This window comes from Pinus tabuliformis, chromosome 4_1 (genome assembly GCF_031772625.1).
Source record: "Pinus tabuliformis cultivar Carrire ecotype Pingquan chromosome 4_1, CPIR1, whole genome shotgun sequence".
Taxonomy (NCBI): Eukaryota; Viridiplantae; Streptophyta; class Pinopsida; order Pinales; family Pinaceae; genus Pinus; species Pinus tabuliformis.
Genome location: NC_142303.1, coordinates 750,785,568 through 750,796,523, shown reverse-complemented (window position 1 = coordinate 750,796,523; position 10,956 = coordinate 750,785,568). Strand labels below are relative to the sequence as shown.

Here is a 10,956-nt window from a genome sequence, read left to right as displayed (position 1 = left end):
TGGATAAATGTGGCCATTTGCAGTATCTACCTTGCAGCATCTCAAGGCTCACCTCTTTACAGGGTTTGACAATATATGGATGCACCAATCTATGGGAAAAAGGTGAGCCCAAGAAATGGAAAAAAGTGGCCAGCATTAGCGTCTGGCCAACTTAAAGCAACTCACCAAGCTCCATTTAACAAACAATGGGGGCATTATTAGGGAAGGCACATTAGGGAATATGATTGAAATGAACACCCTCGTGTTAGAGCTCACAAAGGTGAGATCTCTGCCGAGTGACATGAATAATATGTCAAAGCTAAGAAAACTGTATATGAGAAAACTGTACATGGAGTGTCCTGACTTGGTTAGAATGGAAAATAGTTTTTGTGCTTTTCAGAATATGACTAGTCTTATATTATACAAGTGTAATATGTTGGAAGAAATATTTGCATAAGCTCAACAATCTACAACAATTGGAAATAATTGAATGCTCTAGATTAAAGAGGTTTCCTCGGGAATTCGGTGACAACAAGGCATTTTCTTTATTGAAGATATTTTCAATTGTTGGGTTACATGAATTAGAAGAGTTGCCAATCGTAAAGGAAGGAGCAATGCCAGTACTTGAAACGTTCATCATAGTAGAATGCTCAGCATTGAAGGTATTTCCAAAGAGTTATTTCAATTTGGAAACACTTCAAATAATAAAAATCTATGGTTGCAGTTCCCTGGTAATGGAAGATTTAAGAGAACTTAGGGAATCCAATAAAATGATAGAGGTGGAGACTATGTCTATAGAAGACACCAGAGACTCAAGAAATAGGTACTCTCAATTGATGACGGAAATGAAAAGTTGGCTCTATGGAGAAATTTGGAGCAATAATGAGGTGTTCCTTTTCTTAAGAAGTCTTTATACACTTCTGTATATGGTGACTTCTAGGAAGGGTAGTCCATTAAAGTTGACTAATATAGACCAATCAATACTCAAAATACATAATAGTCATAAGAAAAACATATATTCCTCTATTATGTATATTTATTTACTATGTGGTTTTGAGTGCCGTTGTTGGAAAATATAATCATTAAATTAAAAGATATATTCATCTATTATGTATATTTATTTACTATGTCGTTATTATGTATATTTATTTACTATGCGGTTTTTTGAAAGACTCTCATGTCATTTTGTTACAATTGCGCTGTACACTTTAAAATCAACCTATCAATCCAGTACATAGTTGGTGTATATATTATTTGTTAGTATGTGAAAGATATATATGTCTTAGCATTACAATCCAATTTGTACTAGTTTACTTTTAAGATCTAAGTTGTGATGGCTAAAAATGTTTAAGCTGATATGTAGCGAATAGTAGTTTGAGAACTTTGAATCCAACAAAATTCGTTGCATTCAACAAAATTTACAAGCAGAATTTCATGTCATTTTGTTACAATTGCCCTGTACACTTTAGAATCAACTCCTTTGCTAGGAGCAATGGAAAATACAACACGTAAATAGCGTCATGTGAATCCTAATCTTGGGATTGCCAGGTCTAGAAGCAAAATTCTGCTTTGTGAGCAGAAGAGGAGTGCTTTCAAATTGGATGTCTAGTCACTCAATTTCAAAAACCTTTTTTGGGGCAAGTGGCATAGAGATAATCCTTCAGGGAAACGTTTTTTTTAGGTATACATCCAAGATTTTATTTGGATAACTTTTCATTGCAGGGTTGATGCATCTTCATTTGAAGATGGGGATGGATTGACAACAATGTGCCTTTCAGGATGTGAAAGGTCTGTACGACCTGAATGCCGCACAAACTTTGCAGGTGACAAGAATGTGCCATGGCACACACAAACTCTACTAACCTCATCTCTGCTATAATTGTACAAGAATCCACTGATTGTTTTCCCATTTGGGCCTAGTCAAGTAGTTGAAACACACGGCATTTTGGGCAATGAGGATTGAGTTGGAGGCCTTTTATCTTCAGAAATATTTGGATTACCTATTTTTTGTGTTGTATCATTTGAAGTAGATACTTGTTGGGAGGACTTGGTGAAAGACGAGGATTCTGTGAGTTGTCTTTCATGTGTGGTTGTTGTCATTGAAGTTGGCAGTGCAGATTGAGCTGTAACAGAAGGTGCCTTTTCAAGAGCAACATCAATGGATTTAGGAGGCTCTAGTTGACTAGAAGCACTCAATTCTGACGAAGCCACAGTTTGTTCCTGGCCATTGATAATCTCATACCTAGATATAATTCACATTGCAATAGAGGCTTGTATTGCCATAGAGACTTAGAAAGAAATCGAATTAAACCTTTCAAAGGAGTTTAGTCAAGTCACAAAAGGAGAACAGAGGCCTTCCTTCTTCAATTTCGATCATGGATATTTCCATAGAGATTCACATTTCATGATAGCTTCGGCTTTCATCTAGAGTTATTACTCCTTAGAATGTTCGAGTGAGTATTAAAGAGATATAATGCATGAATCGCTATCAGACTCGACTTAAGATAAAAAGATATAATGCCACATGGAGCTAGGACCTTACCACAGAGAAATTCAGATCATAGAACTAGGATCATGGTCCTTCTTTCACAGCTTTTTTATTCACATAGATCCTCATCATCGCATCATTCCTTATAGATTATGGCCTTAACCTTCATGTTATTCCACAACGCACACATAGAATTTTGATACCTTGCAACTCAGGAATATGATCCTTAGAATTTTGCACCAATCTACAGGAGTTGTGTGCCTCAGGAATCCCATAAATTAGATGCTATAGAAGGCTTGCTGTAAAGGAGACACTAAGTTTGCACAGATCTTATATAAAAGAGTCACAGAACTTGCTCGCACACTTTGTCAAGATGGATCACAGAGTCTGGATCCATATTGGATCATCGATACAGGGTATTAACATTTGTAATATAGCCTTGGATTCAATGCAGACTATAGAGAGAGCTCCGTAGGGACAACAATTCTCAGAACGTCGCATATCTTAGAGCTAGATAGGCCACCGAATAGGTCACAGATTCAAGTGCCTTTACGGAATCAGAGACAATTCACTTAAATCCCAAACCACCCTTATCTTTCGTTAACTTCAAATTGTTCTTAGATCTTCAACCCTGCTCTAAACCATGTTCACTATTTTTAGATCTTCAATCCTGCTCTGAAACCATGTTGATCTCCAGGGTACATTAATTTTTTCTACTTCCAATGATCAGTTAGCATTGCTTCCAACGATCATTAGCACTAATTCCATATTAGTTCCATATAGAATTCAGTTAACATTAGTTCCATATAGCATTCTGAAATAAATATTTATTTCTACATTGTGTATGTTAGTGGATTTCTTGCATTGAGTTTTATGTTTTGAATAAGCAATTACAAGTAGTTGCATGATTAAAATTAAGATCTATGTGGGTGAGTCCAATAAGCCATAAACTAATGAATTACACATCTCGCAATTTAAGATACATGTTAGATGTTTCCATTGTTTCTATCGGAAAATCCCTGTGTGAAAAGTTAGAAAGACAAAAATATTCTCAGCCACTTAGTTCAAGTGGCCAACATGGCAAAGGTCAACAAGTTTTGTGTATTTTTATTACTCGATCAAATCAAGCCCAACGAGACAAGGGAGGAAGTTCCAACACAAGTCTTAATATTTGAAAGATATGATAATAATAAAGGTATTATCATGATAATTGGTGATGGAGTTAATGTGAGTTTTGAGAAAACAGAGAAATCCAAATCCTTCTTGTTGTGACTGGGTAAACTTAGAATTTCACTAATAGCTACCTGTGAGGTGAACTATCAGATTCCTTTGGCATACAACAATATATATATATATATATATATATATATATATATATATATATATATATATATATATATATATATATATATATATATATATATATATATATATATATATATATATATATATAATCATTATAAGTTGGGAATGGGAAATAATTCAAGATCCCAAAAGAATTATGCCTTAGTCTTAACCACTTCCAAGATTCTATCATGGCTTCCCCTTAACCATTTTCAGGAATCTATCAACACCATATCGTCGGATTACTAAGAATGGTCAAATGTTAAATTCATTTGTTAAACATTTAAATATTTCTTAAAATCCATACCCACAGGTTACAAGATCTGTTACTGCATCTATTCAACGATGTACAAGGGCAATCTCACAAATAACCAAAAACAAAGAAAAATACATGCTGTTGCATCTATTCAACCATGTATAAGAGCAATCTTACAGATAGATCTTCAACCCTGCTCTGAACCATGTTCACTGTTCTTAGATCTTCAACTCTGCTCTGAAACCATGTTGATTTTCTAGGGTACATTAAATTTTTCTACTTCCAATGATCAGTTAGCATTGCTTCCAACGATCATTAGCACTAGTTCCATATTACTTCCATATAGAATTCAGTTAACATTAGTTCCATATAGCATTCTAAAATAAATCTTTATTTCTACATTGTGTATGTTAGTGGATTTCTTACATTGAGTTTTATGTTTGGAATAAGCAATTACAAGTAGTTGCACGATTACAATTAAGATCTATGTGGGTGAGTCCAATAAGCCATAAACTAATGAATTACACATCTCGCAATTTACGATACATGTTAGATGTTTCCATTGTTTCTATCGAAAAATCCCTGTGTGAAAACTTAGAAAGACAACAATATTCTCAGCCACTTAGTTCAAGTGGCCAAAATAGCAAATGTCAACAAGTTTTGTGTATTTTTATTACTCGATCAAATCAAGCCCAACGAGCCAAGGGAGGAAGTTCCAACACAGGTCTTAATATTTCCAAGACATGATAATAATAAAGGTATTATCATGATAATTGGTGATGGAGTTAATGTGAGTTTTGAGAAAACAGAGAAATCCAAATCCTTCTTGTTGTGACTGGGTAAACTTAGAAGTTCACTAATAGCTACCTGTGAGGTGAACTATCAGATTCCTCTGGCATACAACAATATATATATATATATATATATATATAAAATCATTACAATTTGGGAATGGGAAATAATTTAAGCTCCCAAAAGAATTATGCCTTAGTCTTAACCACTTCCAAGATTCTATCATGGCTTCCCCTTAACCATTTTCGAGATTCTATCAACACCATATCACCGGATTACTAAGAATGGTCAAACGTTAAATTCATTTCTTAAACATTTAAATATTTCTTAAAATCCATACCCACAGGTTACAAGATCTGTTACTGCATCTATTCAACGATGTACAAGAGCAATCTCACAAATAACCAAAAAAACAAAGAAAAATACATGCTGTTGCATCTATTCAACCGTGTATAAGAGCAATCTTACAGATAGATCTTCAACCCTGCTCTGAACCATGTTCATTGTTATTAGATCTTCAACTCTGCCCTGAAACCATGTTGATTTTCTAGGGTACATTAAATTTTTCTACTTCCAATGATTTCCAACGATCATTAGCACTAGTTCCATATTAGTTCCATATAGAATTCAATTAACATTAGTTCCATATAGCATTCTAAAATAAATCTTTATTTCTACCTTGTGTTTGTTAGTGGATTTCTTGCATTGAGTTTTATGTTTTGAATAAGCCATTACAAATAGTTGCACGATTAAAATTAAGATCTATGTGGGCGAGTCCAATAAGCCATAAACTAATGAATTACACATCTCGCAATTTAAGATACATGTTAGATGTTTCCATTGTTTCTATCAAAAAAATCCCTGTGTGAAAACTTAGAAAGACAAAAATATTCTCAGCCACTTAGTTCAAGTGGCCAAAATGGCAAATGCCAACAAGTTTTGTGTATTTTTATTACTCGATCAAATCAAGCCCAACGAGCCAAGGGAAAAAGTTCCAACACAGGTCTTAATATTTCAAAGATATGATAATAATAAAGATATTATCATGATAATTGGTGATGGAGTTACTGTGAGTTTTGAGAAAACAGAGAAATCCAAATTCTTCTTGACTGGGTAAACCTAGAAGTTCACTAATAGCTACCTGTGAGGTGAACTATCAGATTCCTCTGGCATACAACTATATATATATATATAACCATTATAATTTGGGAATGGGAAATAATTTAAGTTCCCGAAAGAATTATGCCTTAGCCTTAACCACTTTCAAGATTCTATCATGGCTTCCCCTTAACCATTTTCCAGATTCTATCAACACCGTATCACTGGATTACTAAGAATGGTCAAACGTTAAATTCATTTCTTAAACATTTAAATGTCTCTGAAAATCCATACCCACAGGTTACAAGATTTGTTGCTGCATCTATTCAACGATGTACAAGAGCAATCTCACAAATAACCAAAAACAAAGAAAAATACATGCTGCTGCATCTATTCAACCGTGTACAGGAGCAATCTTACAGATAACCAGAAACAAAGAAAAAGAGAGCACAGAGATAAGCAGATTTGGTTGACGAAAGGAGAGCATTCCACTCTTTGCATACACTGCAAATTCTACAAACACATTCCACTGGAAGCCACACCAGTATTTTGTAGGTTAAATCGTCAGGCAACTTGGTCAATTCAGGGACCTCCACAGAAAAGCAAACAATTAGGCATTTTGGATTGGGCATTTTGCAGAACTAGCCATGGCATACTGTTGGGGGCCGCTTCTCCCCATTTACTTATGAATTTGGTTGATGAAAGGAGAGCATTCCACTCCTTGCATACGTTGCGAAATCTACAAATATATTCCACTGGAAGCCACACCAGTATTTTGTAGTTTAAATCGTCAGGCAACTCGGTCAATTCAGGGACCTCCTCGTGCTCGCCCATTATAATTATAATTAACACTGAGAGAAAAGAAGATGAAGCTCAATGGATTGTAATTGTTTCTTGAACCAGATTATATAGAGGTAGATATTGTTATTTTAATAAAAATGAGCCCAAAAGAAGGGGAGGAAGTTCCAGCACAGGTATTAATATTTCAACGATACGATAATAGTAAAGATATTATCATGAATTTGGGAATGAGAAATAATTTAAGTTCCCGAAAGAATTATGCCAGAGTCTTAACCACTTTCAAGATTCTATCACGGCTTCCCCTTAACCATTTTCCAGATTCTAGCAACACCGTATCACTGGATTACTAAGGATTACTAAGAATGGTCAAACGTAAAATTCATTTCTTAAACATTTAAATATTTCTGAAAATCCATACCCACAGGTTACAAGATCTGTTGCTACATCTATTCAACCATGTACAAGAGCAATCTCACAAATAACCAAAACCAAAGAAAAATACCTGCTGCATCTATTCAACAGTTTACAAGAGAAATCTTACAGATAACCAGAATCAAAGAAAAAGAGAACATAGAGATAAACAGACATGCATAAGATGCTTCACCCAACCTTCATGTCAGGACCTTCATGTCAGGCCTAGGGCCAAATGCCATGACTCTCACTTACGCCATGACCTTTAAGTGGACACATATATTTCCACTATATCGCCGATCTGATCACGCGGTCGGCCCACGGCCACCACTTTGTATGCACCCAGCGGAGCCACCGAACCGATTCGCTGCATCCAGCGGAGTCACAGAACCAGTCGATTCACCCAGTAACATCTGATGGTCAAAAAACATTTAATCGTCTAACAATCTATCTGACGATCAGGATTATGACAAAAAAGCAGTTGGGAGAATTGATTTCAGAGAGAAACGCCTTACGCCTTAAAAATTTCAACATGTGAGTTATTATGGTTAATTTTAAACCATAAAATATGATTACACAACCAAATAATAAAATCTTTAAAATTAAAATTTATTCAGTAATTGTATCATTATACAATTGAAAATATATTTACAGTGATCTCATCCCAAACAGACTCTCATGATTTGGTTGCAAACTTGTGAAACCTGGGTTTCACTTGAATATGCCATTACCCATCCCTTATCAACTTCCCCTGCATCCAATTTTTTCCCATTCCAACTGCCATCGTAGCCATGGTTATTGTGATAAATAACGACCTCGTCGTAGCAATTTTCATCTTTAAATAACTTTGAGTCTTCTTTCCACATATATATATGTAACATTCTCCCACCTGATCCGTTCCCACGGACGGTTTCATACACCTCAGGTTGGCCACGACGTGTGTTCTGTCTAAAACTTACACTAAAGCTATCACTCCTCCCCATGTTCGTGGTGATAAAGCACATCAACACTGGTAAATGTCTATGGACCTCTTGAAACACAAAAGGAGATGTAATTGTGTTTGTAGCATCCAGCTCTCCAACAGTCCGCGCAGTCTCCTCAGAACGCAATGCCTTCTCAAAGATCTGAAAGAAAATCACAATGAATTGATTTAAGTTGAAAGGAATTATTTCTTCAAATCTAATATCATATTTTTCACTATATATGGTAGTTGATGTTTGGACGTCTGCACAAATAACCCCAATTCAACTTCAACAATCCACAGCACAAATAAAACGTATTGTTTTCAAATTGAAACTATGATAGGCATAGCTTATTATCCATTATTCCCTAGGCATACACAGCTATGCTTTTTAATGAATAATTGTTCGATGTTAGAGATCCTTTAGACGCTCACCGAAGAATGGGAAATAGTTCCAATCTGAGTTGAAATTTGGAGACAATTGACCCTTTTCAGTTGACTCAATGCCTTTATGTTCTGCAGCTTCCAACACTCCTCTGCTCTAAGCTCTTCCAATGACCTCAAACCTTCAACATTCAGGGTTCCCTAAATATGTAATATGTATATATACGTATATATATATATATATCTTATCTGTGTGTGTATTCCCGTATGGGTCCTCTCCTCTGTGTGTAGCTGAGCAGCCCGGTGTAGCTCAGCCCATCCGAGTCGATTAGCGTAGCCTCGGGGATTAGAACGTATTAGAGCCAGTGGATGAAAGCAGTCGGTAAGATTTTAAGTTCCGAAAAGTCAATTGGGAGTGTTCGTAGAAAACTGAGATTTGTCAGCTGTATCTTTGTCACGTTTGTGAGGAAGGATCCTATCCACCCGAGAAAACGGAAAATAGATGGCATGTTGCCCTGCTGATTGCTGCTGGAGGTAACAGATGGCATGACCCCTTCCTGGGCGCCTGAGATGAAAACTGGCATGACGCGTTGCTGGGTTCTAGAGATATTTTCTTGTTGAGCTCTGGAGATGTTTTTCTCAGATGACTTAGAAATCTTTCTATGAGAAAACCTCTCTGAATGATGAAAATCAACCGGCTGGATGCTGCTGCTCGAAGCACTTGTAGATGTGATGAACGCGCTATCAATACTCAATTCAGCCAATTCCCAAGGAATCTGCAATCAACATGATATATGTGAAAACAGATAGATGTGAAAATATGAACAGTGAAAAAAATTATGGTTATGGTTAATCGAAAATGGTGTTGTCTCAGTATGTGAAGCTTTTGTTGGAATTTGACTGTAGTTAATGTTTTTTTAATATAAATATATTTTAAATACAGAAAAATCCCCAAAACACACCCAAATAAAAAACAATCACTTACCTCATCAATTTCATTGAAAAACCGTTCCATATTACCCGGAGGACCTTTAAGTTCCAAAACCCTTAACTTTCGCAAAGAAATGGTACGAGGGATGGAGATGAAGCGACAATTGTGCAGGCGAAGCCATACCAACTCTCCAGAGATAGCCGAACAAAAGATTTTCGACAAATCTACGGGATGTTCTACTACTAGAAGACGCAACCCATTAATGATCACACTCTTATTGAATTCAGGCGGATCCTGACCTTTAGGGATTCGAATGCCTCGAACACGACAGGGTTCGGAACCGTCCTGACAAACACATTTACATACAAAATAAGTCTCTAAAGATACGATAAGTCTCAACGATACGATAATAGTAAAGATATTATCATGAATTTGGGAATGAGAAATAATTTAAGTTCCAGAAAGAATTATGCCAGAGTCTTAACCACTTTCAAGATTCTTCCCCTTAACCATTTTCCAGATTCTAGCAACACCGTATCACTGGATTACTAAGAATGGTCAAACGTAAAATTCATTTCTTAAACATTTAAATATTTCTGAAAATCCATACCCACAGGTTACAAGATCTGTTGCTACATCTATTCAACCATGTACAAGAGCAATCTCACAAATAACCAAAACCAAAGAAAAATACCTGCTGCATCTATTCAACAGTTTACAAGAGAAATCTTACAGATAACCAGAATCAAAGAAAAAGAGAACATAGAGATAAACAGACATGCATAAGATGCTTCACCCGACCTTCATGTCAGGCCTAGGGCCAAATGCCATGACTCTCACTTACGCCATGACCTGTAAGTGGACACATATATTTCCACTATATCGCCGATCTGATCACGCGGTCGGCCCACGGCCACCACTTTGTATGCACCCAGCGGAGCCACCGAACCGATTCGTTGCATCCAGCGGAGCCACAGAACCGGTCGACGCACGCAGTAACATCTGATGGTCAAAAAACATTTAATCGTCTAACAATCTATCTGACGATCAGGATTATGACAGAAAGGCAATTGGGAGAATTGATTTCAGAGGGAAACGCCTTACGGCGTAACAAGGTTAAGGCTGGAGAGATTAATCTCAATCATATGGTACGATGACTAAAAAATTCCTTGGTAAAAAATAAAATTATGCAAAGCCGATAGCAATATAAGACGCCTATCAGCGAAAACTAGATCTCTAAAATATGGGAAAGTGAACGCAAAAATGACATATTTAACTGTTTTTCTTTCTACATTCATGCATTATAATTTCCAGTTACGTCATTTGCACATCATTAACTGTGCAAGCTACTAAGTAACGCCATCGTAATTTGACCCACGCGGCTTACAGGATTCGCTGATACAATAATAATCGATAAGGGAACGCTGACAGATATCAAACTCAAAAGTGTGATTGCAACAACAGGGCGAGTGTTGATCAAAGTGTACTGCAACCATGCAATTGCCCTGAAT

The 10,956-nt window shown here is 36.2% G+C and overlaps 1 protein-coding gene across 3 annotated transcripts; it reads right to left on the bottom strand.

Annotated features, from left to right (window-relative positions):
- Positions 1-7,757: 7,757 nt before the first annotated feature.
- Positions 7,758-10,291, bottom strand: LOC149178327 (uncharacterized). Of its 3 annotated transcripts, none has more exons than XM_089423605.1 (4): positions 10,247-10,291; positions 9,500-9,790; positions 8,566-9,290; positions 7,758-8,293 (listed from the first exon to the last, which is right to left on the bottom strand). In XM_089423605.1, the coding sequence occupies exons 1-3, from the start codon at positions 10,274-10,276 to the stop codon at positions 8,871-8,873; spliced, it is 741 nt and encodes a 246-aa protein (XP_089279731.1). In that variant the 5' UTR covers positions 10,277-10,291; the 3' UTR covers positions 7,758-8,293; positions 8,566-8,870. The 3 variants fall into 3 exon arrangements, with proteins under 3 accessions (XP_089279731.1, XP_089279733.1, XP_089279732.1); XM_089423607.1 differs by having other exon boundaries at positions 10,224-10,290; XM_089423606.1 differs by having other exon boundaries at positions 10,140-10,259.
- Positions 10,292-10,956: the final 665 nt, after the last annotated feature.

What these genes read in the sequence shown, in the direction of transcription:
- LOC149178327 (XM_089423605.1), bottom strand. Translation starts at nt 10,276, where the DNA reads ATGGCATTTGGCCCTAGGCCTGACATGAAG. An exon ending in GCCCTAGGCCTGACATGAAG is followed by an intron (nt 9,791 to 10,246) that starts GTCGGGTGAAGC and finishes TGTGTTTGTCAG; the next exon opens with GACGGTTCCGAACCCTGTCG. An exon ending in TTTTCAATGAAATTGATGAG is followed by an intron (nt 9,291 to 9,499) that starts GTAAGTGATTGT and finishes TGTTGATTGCAG; the next exon opens with ATTCCTTGGGAATTGGCTGA.